General features: G+C 41.3%; 3 protein-coding genes and 1 pseudogene across 3 annotated transcripts; 1 reads left to right on the plus strand and 3 right to left on the minus strand.

The window, feature by feature from the left end:
* Window positions 1-384: 384 nt before the first annotated feature.
* Window positions 385-6,431, plus strand: LOC142379158 (THAP domain-containing protein 6-like; annotated as a pseudogene).
* Window positions 6,432-9,599: 3,168 nt separating this feature from the next.
* LOC142379438 (histone H3) lies at window positions 9,600-10,053 on the minus strand. Its single transcript, XM_075464595.1, has one exon. The coding sequence runs from the start codon at window positions 10,026-10,028 to the stop codon at window positions 9,618-9,620; it is 411 nt and encodes a 136-aa protein (XP_075320710.1). The 5' UTR covers window positions 10,029-10,053; the 3' UTR covers window positions 9,600-9,617.
* A 3,880-nt stretch (window positions 10,054-13,933) lies between these two features.
* Window positions 13,934-14,402, minus strand: LOC142379439 (histone H2B 1/2-like). Its single transcript, XM_075464596.1, has one exon. It carries the CDS (start codon window positions 14,371-14,373, stop codon window positions 13,999-14,001), a length of 375 nt encoding a protein of 124 aa, XP_075320711.1. The 5' UTR covers window positions 14,374-14,402; the 3' UTR covers window positions 13,934-13,998.
* Window positions 14,403-16,062: 1,660 nt separating this feature from the next.
* LOC142379440 (histone H4) lies at window positions 16,063-16,727 on the minus strand. The gene has a single exon (XM_075464597.1). It carries the CDS (start codon window positions 16,632-16,634, stop codon window positions 16,323-16,325), a length of 312 nt encoding a protein of 103 aa, XP_075320712.1. The 5' UTR covers window positions 16,635-16,727; the 3' UTR covers window positions 16,063-16,322.
* Window positions 16,728-18,003: the final 1,276 nt, after the last annotated feature.

An 18,003-nucleotide genomic window follows, 5' to 3' on the forward strand; every position in this document is an offset into this window, starting at 1 on the left:
CTTTTTAGGTATCTGTACTTTACTCCACTACTTATTTTTCTGCCTACTTCTTACTTCTACTCATTACATTTTCACACAAGTATCTGTACTTTCTATTCCTTACATTTTCAAAACAAACAGCCTCGTTACTTTTTTTTTAAACTCTTGGCTTCAGTTTAATGTTGATGTATTTCACGTCATGTGCGCCATCCAATACAGATCAGTGGCGCCATTCACACCTAGTGAGAACGAGTGTAATTGGATGAATCATATAACGCAAACACTCATCGGTTAGGCTATTCGTCAAATTAAATCGTCATTCGTCAGAAGCGAGCAGGTGTTCTACAACTAACTGCAAACGCGAAGCTGCCACGCAAAATGTCCAATTCAGAAAAAGATGCCGAAATGTCTGAAAGGTCGGACACAGGCGAGAGCGTATCGGGAGACGGAGACGGAGACCAAAGAGACCTTCCTCATCCTTGGCCCTATCTTAAAGATTTTTTCAAAATAGTCGGGTGCAAAAATGACTCTTGGAAAATGCAATATAAACTCTGCACACCCAAGACCCACGTAAATTTGGCGTTCAAGAACTCTCCCTCCAATTTGAAAAAACATGTAGAGGTAAGTTGTAAGCTTATTCTTTGTTACCACCGAACTGTAAACTGATAATTGATATATTTTGCTGCAGCTTGGCTAGCATAGGAACATGCCAAGACATGCCCGGTTAGCAGCTAACAATTGTCAAAGGCGTTAGCCTTGCCTCTCTGATGTTTTCGGAATAACAACTGGCATAGTTATATATTTTTTTAGGTAGTAAGACTTTTTTTCGTTTTTTTGATGGGACTGAATTCCAATAAAGTTTGAGAAAGAACATGCTCCTTGAGTGACTTTGTCTTTGACAGTAATGGTTTTATGATTGTTGTCTTGGGCCATATGTAGAACTAATCAGTTTTCAAATTAAGCTTGCAATTCATATAGTGGCATCTACCTTTTTGTGTGTGGGTTTAAAAAAAAAAATATTTAAAGGTTACTTTATACTTTTATACTTTAATTAGGTTTTGGAGCACATACTTTTTCACTTTTACTTGAGTAAAAAGGTCAAGTTGATACTTCAACTTTTACCAAAGTGTTTTTAAACTGCAGTATCTATACTTCTAGTAACAAATATGTGTACTTTTGACACCGCTGTTTTTTATCAACTTTAACTTGGAAAAGCTTCTCTCTGCAGAAGCTACTGTTACTGGAAGGGTAGCAGCAACTCTGAGGGCGACCCACATGTTTGGAAAGATTTCTCGTAATTTCTTCTCGTATAAGAAAGTTAGAAGATCCATAGTGGTCATGTCAGCTTTTGACAAATCAGGGAATTAGTTTTACAATGACTGGAAGTGTGAGTTCATATTTTGACTGTAGTAACATACTCCTATAATAGATGATTATAGCTTTATTGAGTATAGCCCACTACTACTAAAACGAATGCTATTATTACCAAAAACTATAATAAATAAACTTACAAGATTCAGAGAGAGGTGAACCTGGGAGATCAGCTGAGTTTTCTTCAGGTGAGGGTCTCTGCAAAAATCTCTGGAGTGCACCTAGACATTTTAAAATATAAAATAATCTGAGCATAACACACCACTCACCAACACAATCACATTTATTACAATTGTGTAGTCACATGTATCTACTATTTACATGACCGTAGCAGATTCTACATAAGCCATTTTTCCATAAGATTTCCAAATCATTTCTCTGATTACTTTGAATGTTTACCTAGCTGGAAGGCTCGACAAATGTTAAATGATAAAACAAAAGAAAACTAGCTAGGGTATTTCTTAAAGTAGTTTGGCTTACAAGACTAACTCTAGGTTTTTAGTTTCCTTTAAAAAAACGATTTTGTTGCCTGTGAAAGACAGCTTGTGGATTAAGCTAGCAGGCTAAACGATAGCCCACAAGCTTTCTAGAAATAGCTAATGCTAGCGGAGTAACGTTATGCAGTGATAGCTAGCTTCTACAATGAAACGGCAACCATGAACAGTGACAGAAAACACAATTTTGATTAAACTTTAGAACTAATGTCTGAGATGAAAATACATACCTCTATACTGGGGTTTCTTCTCCTCCTCATCTTTTTTTCGTTTTCGCCCCTGTGCACCAGACAGTTTGGTCCTTTTCATGTCGCTAGTTGACCTTCTACGACCGTTAGCGTGATCTAGTTCTAGTGTGGCTGTGACTTGCAACTGCATCGTCATGACGACACCCATGCACATATTTTATGTAATATAATATTACATTTTCATTCGAAATATGGGTTGAGGCATGTTCATTTAATTCAATGAGGGTTTTATTGCCCATGCTTTTTAAAAAATGTTTCGTTAATCAATGTTGTTAAAACAAAGATGTATGTATGGGGCGGTCAGTGGCGTAGTGGGTTAAGCAGCCGCCCCATGTACAGAGGCTACAGTCCTTGCTGCAGTCCTCGCCCTGGCTCGACTCCCGCACCGAGCGACCCTGTGCTGCGTGTCTTCCCCCCACCCCCCAAAAAAACAAGGGGGCGCCCCCTGCCAATTTGGCGCCCTAGGCAGCTGCCTTGGTGGCCTGTAGGAAGAACCAGCCCTGGCGCTTCATTTAAACCCTAAACAGCCTTACACACGTCACCAAGTACACCAGCTCCAAATAGACGCGTCCACAAACCTCACTTAGACCCCAACGGTTCTTTTAAGAGCTACTCACTCTGTCTGAAGAGTACTTCCGGAAATATTTGGCTCATTTCATTAACATCTTGGTTGTGGACTGCGCTGATTGCAAGCACTCAGGAAAACATTCAAAATATCACATCTGTACACGTGTCTTAAAACATCTAAAATTATCTGTCACAAGTAAGCTTGAACAATAATTTTGGTTATTTTATCATGTGGCGAGGAGATATTTGGTATGAGAGGTGTTAGAACTAGTGATGGGAAGTTCGGCTCTTTTCCGAGAGCCGGCTCTTTTGACTCGGCTCCCAAAGAAGAGCCGGCTCTTTCGACTCCCGAACGGCTCTTTATTTAGGATCTTTTGTAGCTTATATTTTACCTAAACTTTGCAAAAAAAAAATCATGGTTTATGTGTTGAAAACCCTTTTGCTTTCAGTGTTTTAATGAGAGACCTTATAATTGCCTAATTCTTTGCATTTATTCGGTGACAAAACCACTTTTACATTTGTTTATTTCAATTAAACTTTTTTATTGCACAAATTAATAAACTTCAAACACATCCACAGAACAGAACCAAACTCAAGCTCACATTAATAATGTCCTCAATTGAACTTTTTCATTGGACAAATAAACCAAAACATTTCAAACAAATCCACAGAACAAAACCAGAACCAAACTCCTTAATTCTCACGTGAATACCGCATGCTGGTCGCCATGCTGGCCAATCATAACAAAGCTCTGTCGTAACCAGAGCTGGGACTGAGCACTGAAAGTGAAACCTAAGCAGCGAATGGAAAAAAACTTGGAGTCGGCTCTCACTTGATGCGAGCCGGGTCTTCTGATTCACTACAAAGAGCCGGCTCTCAGAGCCGATGCTTGTGCGCATGACCCATCACTAGTTAGAACTAAAAAGTCTGACAATGCCACCCTGGGGTATGTTCTGCTATGTGGATCTCCTTTAAGGCACCCAGGTTCGCTCACCCAAGCAGGAGATGAGAATCCATTTCCCAATACAAATATTTATTTATGGACACAAGGACAAAAAATATAAAAGTACGACCAATTTAAAAAATCTAGTTCTAGGTGTGGATAGGCCTGCCAGCGGTGGGGCTAGCAATGCGGGAGTAGGGACATCAGTCACACAAAAGGAGATGCCACCACCGCCTTAGGCCATCAGCACCTAAAGAACACAGAATAAAAAGGGAGTGACCGGTCAGAGGGTTTTCCAAAACGTCAATATATAAACCAAGATCTTATTTCCAACACAGTTACTCCGTGAATTAAAATGAATAAAAAGAACTCCCAACTCCAAGCAGGTGATGAGCTAGTCACACTGGCAGGCTAGGGAGTTGGAATGAATTAAAAGAAACAGTAAAAGACAAACCAAAAAGCAAATGCAGCAGAGTTCCAGCTAAGGTATTAGCTCAGCTTCACAGGTGTAGGCCACAGTGGCAGCAGGGTTAGCTGTGCACCAGAAGGCCTCAATCCAGCCTTACAGATACAATCAGGAAAGTGGTTGTTGGCTTCAGGGAGAGAAAGAGCTTGAGCTCAACCAGTTACCCTAAGGCCTAGAAACACAAACTTGGCACAATACCATCATGAATGAGGGAAGTACCAGCGGTAATCCTGTCTCAGAGTGATGCAGAAAAACTTGTCCATGCATTTGTCACAAGATTGGACTACTGTAATTCTTTATTATTGGGCTGTCCCACATATTCTCTGAAAAGCCTTCAGTTGATCCAAAATGCTGCAGCCAGAGTTTTGATGAGAACTAACAGGAGAGATCATATTTCTCCAGTTTTAGCTTCTCTTCATTGGCTCCCTGTTAAATTCAGAATAGAATTTAAGATTCTTCTCCTTTCATATAAAGCTCTTAATGACCGAGCTCATCATATCTTAAAGATCTCATAAGATATTTTCCTAACAGAGCACTTCGTTCCCAAACTGCAGGTTTACTTGAGGTTCCCAGAGTTTCTAAAAGTAGAATGGGAGGCAGAGCATTCAGTTATCAGGCCCCTCTCTTGTGGAATAAGCTGCCAGTAAATGTCTGGGAAGCAGACACCCTTTCCACTTTTAAGATCAGGCTTAAAACTTTCCTTTTTGATAAAGCTTATAGTTAGGGATCGTTCAGGTGATCCTGAAACATCCCATAGTTAAGCTGCTATAGGCCTAGACTGCTGAGCTCATCTGTCACACCTTTCCTCACTTTACTATCTTTTTTCCCCCTGTTTAATGTCTCAAATGATATTATGTATATGTGACATTATTGTGGTCATTAACTTGTGTCTGCCTGTTCCAACAGGTATCCTTTGAATAGTGTTACAGTGTTTTTTTTCCCCTCTTTTCTGTCTTCTCAAACCCCAGCTGGTGGAGGCGGATGGCCATCCTTCCTGAGTCTGGTTCTGCCAGAGGTTTCCTCCTGTTAAAAGGGAGTCGTTCCTCTCCACAGTCGCCTCAGTCACGCTCAGGACGGGAGATTGGACTGAAGACAAGTTTCGGTGCAATCTGTTGGTCTCCTTAGCTAGGAAATTGTTTTTGAATTGGCTCTATATGAATGAATTGGATTATTTTGTAAATAATTATGATTACAATGAATTGAATTCCAATTGGTTTGAATTGGACTATACTATTTAAGTGCCTTGAGATGACATTTGTTGTATTTGGCGCTATATAAATAAAACTGAATTGAATTTAATTTAATTAATCCACCAGTAGCCAAGCAAGGGCCTACACCGAAACCAGCTGCAGCAATGTCAGAGGGTAGACAACCAAAAAGAGGGCAGAGACTAGAGCTGAGAGAACACATACCATCTGCAGCCACAGCCTGCTTATATAGGCTGCTGCGTTTGAGTGACAGGCTGGTAAGTGTCATGCATTTACAGGGACCAGTTAGCTAAAGTCAGATAGGAAAGACCATATTCCTTCCACATATATAATATTATGTCATCGTAACTAATGTTACTTAAGTGTAACGTTATTACAGCGGGGACTGGTACTCTCTCTCATTGTCTCTTGCTGTTTTTTTTCTTCTTCATATTTTGAAGGTTTCCCAGTGATACAGGCTTGAGGAGGCAATGGGAAGTTGCTATATGACGGGAGGGTTTTTTTTGCGACAGAGTCGTCAAAGCTCTGTAGTGAGCACTTCAAGCCTGAAGATTTTGACAGGACGGGTGAGATTGTCAGGCTTAGAGACGGAGCGACCCCATCTGTCTTCAACTTCCCATCTCATCTCCAAAGAGTAGGTGTATTTTTAGAATTTGTGATGTATTGTGTATTACAATACACTGTGGGTTACTAACACCGTTTCAAGTGTTTTTAATGAAGTTGTTTTTAAGTATTATGTTTCTTATATTTTATCCTGTAGTGACAAGGAACACAAAAACTTCAAGGAAAGCTCAAGAGAGCCTACTAGTGGACATTTCTCAGCATTTCCCTGAAAGTGAACCTCAGCCCAATGATGTGAGTATTTGTAGGCTATTTGATATGTCCCACACAGCTGAGAGCATCATGGCTCTGGTAATATCAAAAAGGACCACTCCTATGCATTGTCCAATTCTCCTACTCGTCTAAAGGCCAGACTCAGTGAGGCTTTGGCTAAAGTGGAGAGTCTGGAGCGGGAGAAGCAAAATGCAAAGGCCCGAGAACGGAGAGCAAAGAAAACCATAAAGAGTCTTCTGGAAGATCTGAAGAAAGAAAAAAAAACTTGTAAATGAGGAGTTGAAAGAAAAGCTTGACTTCCACTCAGGTAAAATAAATTGATAATACAACCTTGAATTTTATGCTGTTTACACTCTTTGTCAGACTTTATAAAAGTTACATTATATTATCTATTACATTACATTATCATTACAAAATCTAATGTGTACGCTACAATTTGTTCAAATGATAGTGTAGTGCTGGCTGCATAACAAAGTATCAAGCAATGGAATGAAACATATCGCTCTACAGGACACGTTTTAAGTCCTTAATCAAGAAGAAGAAACAGAACATTGTCAGACAGACATGATTGAATATGGAAGAACTGTAATGGTTGGTGAAAACGTTGGGATGAGAGGGCCGATACCTTTGATGTTGCTTCCTTTTTTTGACATTGTCTCTGTCTTTATTGTTGACTCCATGCATTGCATTTATGTAACAGTGATGGGTAAGCTGTCCACCCTGTGGTTTGACCAGAATCAATAACATAAGAGGCCTTGTATAGTTGATCACATGTGGCGTACAATGTTCGCGTTCTTCTTCATCTCTGTGGCAGTGTCAGAAACTGGGGGCCTTTATGGTGTACAATGGCACTCAGTTTGTACCTTTACAGAGAGTAACATCTTTTCTCTTACTGAAATGTGCATTTGTGAGATTGTGATGATAAATGCTCAACTCAGAATAAAGCAGCTGTTTAATAAAATGATATTTGTCTATAATACAAACAAACATGCAAGAAGAGAATAAGGCACTGTGTTATTTGGTCGTGGCTGCTTTAGACCTCTTAATCTGTATAAAAAGGATGCTATTGTAAAACATGGATAACCAGTCTAGCTATTTTATTTTCATGCTACATAACAATTTAGAATGAGATTAACACCTGAGTTGGCCCTAGTGTAGAACTGGCTCCTAAGTGCCTGCCTACAATGTACAATTTAAATATACCTTATTCAATGTTATTGGTTCAGGAATATAGTGATTCATCGTGTCTTCAATGTTATTGAACTATGTGCCAAAGATAGTGAAATTTCTTTTGTTTGTAGATTCTGTGGAAGGGGCTGAGTCCATTTTATTTTGTGCATGTCTTCCACAGTGATGTTTATGCTATGTAATCAGGTCATTATTGGTGTTGAATGCACTCAGTCAACATAACACAATACAATGTCTTCATTTGGTGTAAACAATCAGTGTGAAGATAAAGCTCTTTTCTTGATTACATCCAGGCAGATAGTTTTCACCATTTGAACTCTTTTTATTCATTCCTCATGTTGATTTTTGGTAGCATTTATTGTATCATTTAGCTGTTTGGTTATTTTCTGGCATATATGTCTTTCTGTGCCTACTGATTTGTTATCTGTAACAGTGTATATCTTATAAAAGTGTGAAGTTCTTCTGCAGTTGTATAATAAAGGCTGACTTACTGGGCCACTAAATGACTGCTTGCAATGTGGATATTGCAACCCTGTAATTGTGAATTACTTTCAATACATACTGCGTGACTTTGTAGATGCCAATGAATCATATCAGTATTGTTGCTTCATTATCATTCAGCTGAAGTAAAAAACAAACGACTGTGGTTCTTTGCAATGCCTTAGAACAGATGTGTTTATATAGTCTTGATAATGATGAAACTTTCTATTAGTCAGTATTGACATTACTGCACTTTTTGAAAATAATCAAAAAGATCACCAGTTGAAAATGTGCAGGTTTTTTTTAGTCATTCCAACTTGAAAGGAATATCAAAATAGTAGAGCTGTAACAAAATCCGGGTTATCCGGTTTTCAACCCGGATAAATACGTCACCCGGGCAGACCGGATGGTGGCATGCATTTGATCCGCCTTAAAAAAAAATAATTAAAAAAAAGATTAAACCGGAATATATATATATACATATATATATATATGTATATATATTCATTCCTAGGCTACAGTCTTTCTCTAGCATGGTGTTCAGTCACGAACACAGTCACAGACACACTGAGTGAAACGAAACCTAACTCCCGCCCCGTTTGTCACGAGCCGGTTAAGTGAGCCATGCCCCCTACTGATCCGTCCTGACTTGCGATCCGTCCGGACGGGACGAATCCCCGCTGACTCGTACTGCTCGAACGGCTCGCGGGCCAGTCTGGCGAATCATGCCGGCTCTGGGTGACTCACGGCCAGACGAGTCACGCGGCAGAATCGAAACTTAAAATGATCCGAGTTGGCACGGATCCGCTAGCCCGTCTGACCGCTGAGTCACCCAGAGCCAGCGATTCAGCGGTCAGACGGGCAAGTAGCGGATCCATGCCAACTCGGATCTTTTTAAGTTTCGATTCTGCCGGCAGCAAGGATTGTCGACTCGTCAACCCATCTGACTGCTGAAGCCTCTGTAGCTCGCTACAAGCTCGGTTAGCGTGGCTTCATGCATCTTGTACAGTCGTTGAAAAATAATCATTTAGTGATATAGGGAGGGCAAGATCATTCCATGTTGTTTACTTGTAGGTCTAAACTCAGCATTGCCTCTCCTAATGCTACCACATTTGTTGCTGTGTAAACGCACACACTAGCTGTTGTGTCTGGCTTTCAGATAACATGGCATTGAATTATTACTTGACAAAAATAAATGAATGAAATTGTAGCCGTAGGCTGCTCTTTGATTTATCAAAATGAATTGATAAATGGGACAAAAAAAGGCGAGGCGTATAGCCACTTAACGGCAGAAAGTTTTTTTTTTTAATAAGTGACTCAAGTGATTCAAGTGATCCGTATAACTCGAATCCCCTCCTCGAAATGATCCGATCAGCCCGGATCGCCCAAAAGATTCGAGTTAAGCATCTCTACAAAATAGTGTGGAAAGTTTTTGCATATGTGCTTCATTTGTTACCACATATGGAACATGTCCTTTATCCATGTGGGTAACGTGTAGTTTCTGACAAGGATTAATGTTTTTTTTTTTTTTTTTTTTTTTTATAGAATCCTTGCAATAAGTTGATACCAAGGAAAACCTGTCAGCATATTATATATATATATATATATTACAGAAAGCCACAGTAAAATTAGGGACATATGAGGTAAGAATAGCGATATAACTAACTATGAACTTTCCAGTATGATACAACTAAATATGCTCAATGAGAGCAGGCAGAATAAGACGTGTGACTTTTTATATGAATAAACAAGAGAAGAATGAGGAGAGGAAGAAGCTCTTGGAATGAAATTGAGGTGGCTCTTAAAAGAGCCGTTGTGGCTTGTGGAGCAGCAGCTAGTTTAAGCCCTCTCTCCGCGGATGCGGCGGGCCAGCTGGATGTCTTTGGGCATGATGGTGACCCTCTTGGCGTGGATGGCGCACAGATTGGTGTCCTCAAACAGACCGACCAAGTAGGCCTCGCTGGCCTCCTGCAGAGCCATGACGGCGGAGCTCTGGAAACGCAAGTCGGTCTTGAAGTCCTGAGCGATTTCTCTGACCAGGCGCTGGAAGGGCAGCTTGCGGATCAGCAGCTCCGTGGATTTCTGGTAGCGACGGATCTCTCTCAGAGCCACGGTACCGGGCCTGTACCGGTGAGGCTTCTTCACGCCGCCGGTAGCCGGGGCGCTTTTACGCGCAGCCTTGGTGGCCAGCTGCTTCCTGGGAGCTTTGCCTCCGGTGGATTTACGGGCGGTCTGCTTGGTTCTTGCCATGGTTTCTTCTTTCTCTGTTGAAGGGAAAAGCGTTTCCAATGTGGAACACCGGCTGGTTTTAAACTGTAGGACCGGCTGTGAAAGTGTGACGTCGCTTCAGACCTCCGGCTCCTGATTGGTTGGTAGCTCAGCACCGCCTGGGGGAGTGATCTTCCCGCCTGAATCTGCGCTGCTTATTGGAGAAAAGTCCGTTCAAAATGTCCGCTGAAATTCAGAGCGGTCCGCCCTCTGCAGCTCTGCTGGAAGCCTCTTTTCTGGTTGGTCTGTGAGGTAGCGTCCCGCGCTCACAGACAATGGAGGGTTTCGGCAGCTGAAGTTACATTTGCATAGAAAAGAGAAAGAAACATGAGTGGCAGAGGAAAGACTAGCGGCAAGGCCAGAGCTAAGGCAAAGACCCGCTCCTCCCGGGCAGGACTCCAGTTCCCAGGCGGCCGTGTTCACAGGCTGCTGCGCAAAGGCAACTATGCCGAGCGTGCCGGTGTCGTGCCAAAGTAGTTATCCCCGCCAGGATTTGTGTCCCCTGACGCGGGAGGGGGATACAAATCGGGAGGAGGTAAAAGCTGCTGATCCAATGTTGTGTCTAAACTCACGTACAGCCCACAGTTCCTTTGTCTCAGATGTGTTGCAGCACGTGCACGGGGCCCAGTATCTGCACATTTCTCTGCTGAAAAAGTGTTTGAGCAAGCAAGGCAAGTGTGTTACTGGCCCTCTATGTTTAAAGACATCAATCAGTTGTTAAAATTGGCTTTGTTCTTAGACATTATGAATGAAATAGTCTCTGTATTTTTCCATGACCTAAAATGATCCCGGATGAACACGAGACATAACCTTAAAGCTGCAGTCTGCAGGATTTGTTGTTGTCATAGTCTTACTTTTTGGCATTTTAAGAGTTTACATGATCTATCAGAACGCTTGAAGTTGAAAATGGTGACCTCCGTAGTCGCAAAATGCAAGAAATGCTTATTTTTTAACCGAAAAATAAAAAGTTATTCAACTTCCTGTCCCGCCCCATCAAAACACATGAGAACTCGTGCACGTTGCGCCTACACGACTCCTCATTCATCAACTCACCTGTCATTTGCGATCATGGAAGACACAGTAAGTAGACTAGCCCGTAATGAAGTTCAATAGTCTAGATAAATAAGCGTGGGGACGAGCCTACCTTGTATCGCGCGTGCACAATCGGTGATTGACAGGCAGCAGAGCCCAGCTCGTAACCTGATTGGTTACCTTTTACCGGTCCGGTCTGCAATTTTGTAAACAAACCTGCTGGCTTTGGCGGGACCTAGCAGGACATATAGGGGACCTAGAGAACTTGTTTTTTTTTGTATTGGGGTATTTAATGTACTACTTTCAGAATCCCCGGACAGTTCCAGGCATTATGCTTGAAGAAGAGTTGCAGACTTCCGCTTTAACTGAGACTGATCCAGACAAAACAGGGAACCCTGAGAACCCAGGTGCAGAAGCACACACACATTATTTGGGTTATTCAGAGACATTATTTGGCTTATGACGAAGCATGTTGAACCGACTCATATCCAATCACATTTGATCAATAAGGGATCCAACGTGTGAAACAATGACACATATAAATACAAAATGTTACTGGAAATCGAGGCTCTGACGGATTCCTGCGAGAGTTCTGTCATACCGAGTCCAGCGCTGAAATACTTCATTTGTTGCCAGAAATAAAGACTTCATTTCACTTGAGATTACTCCGGTTGGTTCTTGAGCTTTCAATTAAAGAATCGATCTAACACAGAGGTGGGAGTTACAGTATGTGTGCCTTGTCAGACCTGCAGAGCACCTATGGGTGGGTCCCCAGTCACACGACCATTTCAGAGGGGCTGCTGACATCAAAGGGAAACAGATATGCGTTGGTGATGGAAGACTACTTCACCAGATTTGTGAATTGTTATGCTCTTCCCAATCAAACAGCCCAATCAGTTGCATGTTGCCTATTTGAGGATTCTGTACTTGTGCATGGAGTTCCAGAGACTGTTCAGTCATCAGCGTCGGCAGTCTGAAATTGTTCAGAGACTCTGTCAGCTTTTGGGGGATAAAAAAGACACGCACCACTCTCTATAATCCGAAGTCGGATAGTATGGTGGAACGTTTTAACAGAACCCTGATAGACCAGCTGGCCAAGTTATTGCAGACTTATGGAGGGGAGTGGGATGAATATGTTAAGTATGTGGCTTTTTCTGACACATGGACATGAGGGCCCGTGTTCCTGTGGATGTTTATAGAGGGCGTTTGTAGCACTATGTTGTCATGTTGATGTGATCATGCCCTGTCCCTTTTTTTCAGGACGTTGATGATGAGGAAGGTTCGTACAATGATGTGCCAGTGGGGATCCTCTGCTATGAACAGGGAAACATCACTCAACACACGCAGTCCCTTCACCACAATGCATCCTCAGTGGGAATCATCTTGGAGGGAAACATTGTGATGGATGATGAAAGCCCGCCCCAGGCCATGTACATTATCTTCAGACTTACCTATGCACTGCATCTCAACCACCCAAAGCACATGAAGAACACTTTTGATTTTTTTTTTTTCCAACAGGTACTTCTGAATTTAGGTAAGACAGACCCGAAACCTAAACTTCAAACACTCAAGAAGCCTGGGGGGGGGGGGTCATGAGGAGGGGAGAGTGCTCTAGATCAGTATCTACTGTCAGCTTTATTTTTCACCCTTATTCTGTCTCACATATGCTGTTTTATTTTATCCGGAGAAACATTTTTTGTTAATGATCGAGTTCACAATTGCCATGGAGGAGTGGGATAGAGAGAGGAGAGGGGAAGACAGAAAGGGAGGTAGAGGTGGAGGGGGGAGTATGGGCTCTCCAGGTAGCTGCTCTGTTATTTTTTTCACCCTCCCGTTCTCTCTTCTTTCATTCTCACACACTTTTGTTTTGCCATTGGACACGATTGTTATTTGTAAATGTTAAGATGCAGGTCTGAGTTTTATCTTGCCAGTTTGGCAACCAAATTTGAAGAGGTGCAGTACAATATGGTAATGATTGGAGGTAAAGAGGAAGAGATTTCTTTTTTACTTTTCATGCCATCACTGAGGAAACTACACACTAGAAGCCTATTAGGCCATGGCTTTGTTTCTTTGTTGTTGGAAAAAAAACAAAGACATGTTCAATAAAAAAAAAAATTGGATCAGTGTAATGTTGCATTTCTATGTATGCATCTTACACGGCTCTATTGATTGAAATACATATTTCAATATTTTGAAAAAGTTATGTTGGGTCAGTTAGAATATACAATTTACTAAAGGAATAATACTTACAAGAGTTGCATTATGAGCCGAGTTAAATAAATGGGTGGGGAATGATTGTTTAAACTAAGTATCTTCACTTACTGTAACTCGGTTATTAGTACATTCAACTTAAATGTTCTATTCCATTATGGGCTCAAGTACATTGAACGTAATCCACTTAACTTATTCAACTAATGCTTCATTACTTAATTTTAACGAGTTACCTTTTTCTTTATAAGTATATTCTAGTAATCCGGGTTTACAGTGTACGCCGTTTATAAGACGTGCTGAAACAATCATTTTTAGTATTCCTTCAGTCTGCCAATACACAGTTGACATGCAATAAGATTCAAGATAGTTTTGTCACATACACAATATGCTGTGAAATTCTTCCTTGTCCTGCTACAAATAAAAAGGTAATTCAAATTAAATATGGATAAAATATATAAAATAAGAATAAAAGAAAATGTCTGAAATATAAAGTATTATCAGTATAGAAAGTTGAGTTGTGCTTCTGTAACTCGGAAGAATTGCTTTTCAATGAATGACAGTTTAAATAATTTCCTGAATGGTTGAGATCAGCACAGTTCACATCCAAGATGTTAATGACATGAGCCAAATATTTCCGGAAGTGCTCTTGAGACAGAGTGAGTGGCTCTTAAAAGAACCGTTGGGATTTGAGTGAGGTTTGTGGACGCGTCTACTTAGAGCTGGTGTACTTGGTGACGGCTTTAGTGCCCTCGGACACGGCGTGCTTGGCCAGCTCTCCGGGCAGCAGGAGGCGCACGGCGGTCTGGATCTCCCTGGAAGTGATGGTGGAGCGCTTGTTGTATTGAGCCAGACGACACGCCTCAGCAGCGATACGCTCAAAGATGTCGTTGACAAAGGAATTCATGATGCTCATAGCTTTGGATGAAATGCCGGTGTCGGGGTGGACCTGCTTCAGCACCTTGTAGACGTAGATGGCGTAGCTCTCCCTCCTGGTCTTTCTCCTCTTTTTGCCTCCTTTGCCGGCAGTCTTGGTCACTGCCTTCTTGGAGCCTTTCTTAGGCGCAGACTTTGCTGGTTCTGGCATGTTGAGTCTTTCAGTCCTTCTCAGCAATGAAAGTTAACCAGCTGTCACAGAGTCTGATGTTATACAGCCTTCATGCAAATACAGCTGTGAGATCCCTCGGCTGTGATTGGTGCAGCTGCTCACATGGTTATGGGCTTAACGTTATGTTTCCGTGGAAAGCTGTTCAGACTTTTTTATTTAGCTTTGTTTTGTCTCCACGGCACAGGTAGTGATGGCAAAATTAGGCTTTTTGAAGCATTGAATCATATTGAAGCATTGTGTCATAAAGTGGTTCACCACCCGAAGCTTCATTCAATTCCCTTTGGTGACATCTACTGGCAGTAGCGAGCGTGCAACGAAGCCCTGTGAATGTGATGCATCTCTTGTGTATATAATAACACTATAATAACACTTTTGTATGGATGTGTCTTGTACATGTGTGTTTTTAGTACCTCATTAAAGATTGATTAGTTAATGAATTTACCCATGAAACAATGATTTAAAAACAATGTGATTGGTTTGTCATTCATATTTTCTTTGGGAGTATGCTTGGTGTAATAAAGAGGGTGCTTGTGTAACTTCAGGTGTTTTTATTCAATAAAAGTAGTTTTGCACAGTAGAAGGGCTCAAACGTTTTATTTTTATTATTTCTTTTATTTCTCCAGCTTTGGAAAATACTCTTTCACAGGGAACAGGAGGCTGGTGTGCTGAAGGAACTGTTTGGCTCGAAATATTCCCACACTTGGGAACGCTTTCTCGATGGTTGCTCCATGACAGAATAATCCAAAACTCCAAATATAAAAAAAAAAACGAGAGCTGTTCGTAACGAGATTAAAGTCGAAAAGTCGAAAATAAAGTAATTAGATGGACCAGAGGAGTTGACTTTTTTTCTCGAAAATTCGACTTTATTCTCGACATGTCGACTTTAATCTCGATAGGCAAAATATTATTATTTTTTCTTATGCCTGGCCCTAATACTTTTCCGTATATATACGTGTAGAACGGGGACATGAGCCGGGGCTTCAGCCATCTTGAATACACCGAATCGCGCCAAATGTTCAAAGCTCCGCCCATTAACTCGACGCAGTCAGCTGACTGTTTGAATGAAGCGGTGAAGGGGTTCAAACGTCATCAGTGACGTCACATGAAGCAAGCTCCGGCCCACTGCTTTACCATATATTATATTATATTATATTATATTATATTATATTATATTATAATAACCACCCTGTCGAGTTTGAAGCGTGCTTCGGAGTTTCGGTGTTGGAGGTAACATCACTAGGCACAGGTGTAAAATAATGGAGCCCTTTGTCCCTGTTGTGGAGAAAACACGAGAAGTCGGATTCACCTTGGCAGGCTGTCCTGGGGAATTTCTCAACTGCACAGACACACATTACGTGGCAGCATACATGGAACCAGATTGTGGTATTGTCTTGTAATTTCTGATAACGTTCTGTGCGCTCGTGGCCAAAACCGAAACTCCGACGCCACAGTCATCTTCTGTTGTTGGCATTACCAGAAAACACGCCGATCCTAAAATATATGTGGGTATGAAGCACTGCTCCCTCCCACAGTAATAGATGAAACTCCAGTGTCATTTGAACAGGAACATCCACACTCTTTTGGACTAAACAACACGTGAGCCTGCCAGTTGGTAGAAGGCACGTCGAGAAGATAAGAGTATAACCCCAGTATAATAATAATATATTTTATTTATAAAGCATCGTATAACCCAATACATTTGACCAATGAAACCTAAATAAATGGGAGTTGAAAATTTTTTGCATTTAGGATTCCTTTGCTTGAGTAACTGTAATACACAGGTGCTTGTTCAGTTATGTTTGAGGGACACAATTAATCGCCTCTTAGGAGTCAATAGTGAAAGATTGAAGGAACGTTTGCAGTCATAGTTAAAGTGGTGGCCCTTAAAAGGGCCGTTGGTTGGTAGGTTGTAGGAAGTTGATCTCAATTTAACCGCCGAAGCCGTACAGAGTACGGCCCTGCCTCTTCAGAGCGTACACTACGTCCATGGCGGTCACGGTCTTTCTCTTGGCGTGCTCGGTGTAGGTGACAGCATCACGGATCACGTTCTCCAGGAACACCTTCAACACACCGCGGGTCTCCTCATAGATCAGACCCGAGATACGCTTCACTCCACCGCGGCGAGCCAGGCGGCGGATGGCGGGCTTTGTAATGCCCTGGATGTTATCACGGAGAACTTTACGGTGACGCTTAGCGCCTCCTTTCCCAAGTCCTTTTCCTCCTTTGCCTCTTCCACTCATGATTGCTGTTCTGCGACGTTTCACTCGACAATGCCAGCACTTTAATAACAGCTCACTTTACATGTTTACTGAGGACGTGATAGAAGACAGAGGCGGGCATGTCATTCTTCTTTGTTCTCTTGCGTTTGTCTTTCAACATCGCCCTCTTCAGGTCTGGAGCGGGATCAGATTGACATTCCAACGACGCAACACATTTGATGTTGGAACTGCTATGTTCCAGATACTATGTCTGGATGATCCCCCACAAATACTTAATTGTAAAGAAGGTGGAGAAAGCGTCTTTCAAAATTCTTCCTATATTTTACTCAGCCAATGTATTTCACATGTTGAAATAAAGGTTCAAATGTACATAAATATGACTCACAGCTTCTGTGGGGATCATCCAGAAAACCATGACACATCTTTTTTGGTACTGCTCTTTCACACAGAGGTTTTGAAAATAATTCAGCAGATTTATTATCCACCATATCTTCTTTATTATGATGAGAACATGTTTTATTAACATGTTTTTTTTAAAATCCCCAAACAGAATGACACATACTTCCATTATAAAAAAGAAATATGATAAAAAATCTGATGGCTAAATTTTTCATTTATAAATTTGTCAGTGAAATACCATATTTCTTTTAATTTTTTTTAAGACGTGGAACAATATATACAATCAGTATCAGACTCAACTAACCGAGAGGCTCTCAAAACATTTTGTATGTGAATCTTTGCACGTGTTTATATAATGTGTATTTTAACACTCCTGGAAATTGAAATTTGGTTGTGTCGTTTATTTTGTTGTATACTTCATCTGTTCGTGTGTTGTATACTTATTGTTGCTCCATAAAGTTGTTTAAAAAACAATACAATACCAAGTACGCTTAGAACGTACTTGTGTACTTACTAGTATGGACTCGTCGGAAGTACAAACTTCTGAGGACGGAAGGACGCAAGTACGCTCATTATTATGCGTTTGGAACGGAAGCGTACTTGATTACGTCAAAGACGTTGCCGCCAAAAATAAAAAACATTTGTAGAAAACAAATTGAAAATGGTCCGAGCTGCACTTGCAGTTGCTGTTGGTATGCTTTATGGGATATCAAGGGAGAGAAAAATAGCGCCAAGCGATGTGAGGTCTGACTTTTTCATACAAACAATTTTGTGATGCAAATGTATTACTCTTTTGAACGCATATTGTTTTGAGAAGCAAGATGCTTTATTTGTTTAGCCCCAGCCAACTAGCCGGACTAGCTTCGTCAACACCAAAACGAGGCTGGAACTCGGCTCACAGGACGCAGCGTGGGGTAAGAAAATGTTCATAAATGATATTGCTAGTATGGGATGTCATACAGCTTCATGTCAAAAGAGGCGAACTATCCCT

Source organism: Odontesthes bonariensis, chromosome 4, assembly GCF_027942865.1.
Source record: "Odontesthes bonariensis isolate fOdoBon6 chromosome 4, fOdoBon6.hap1, whole genome shotgun sequence".
NCBI lineage: Eukaryota > Metazoa > Chordata > Actinopteri > Atheriniformes > Atherinopsidae > Odontesthes > Odontesthes bonariensis.

Bases quoted from the DNA above. Each gene is read 5' to 3' on its own strand.
- LOC142379440 (XM_075464597.1), bottom strand. From the start codon at position 16,634: ATGAGTGGAAGAGGCAAAGGAGGAAAAGGACTTGGGAAAGGAGGCGCT.
- LOC142379439 (XM_075464596.1), bottom strand. From the start codon at position 14,373: ATGCCAGAACCAGCAAAGTCTGCGCCTAAGAAAGGCTCCAAGAAGGCA.
- LOC142379438 (XM_075464595.1), bottom strand. From the start codon at position 10,028: ATGGCAAGAACCAAGCAGACCGCCCGTAAATCCACCGGAGGCAAAGCT.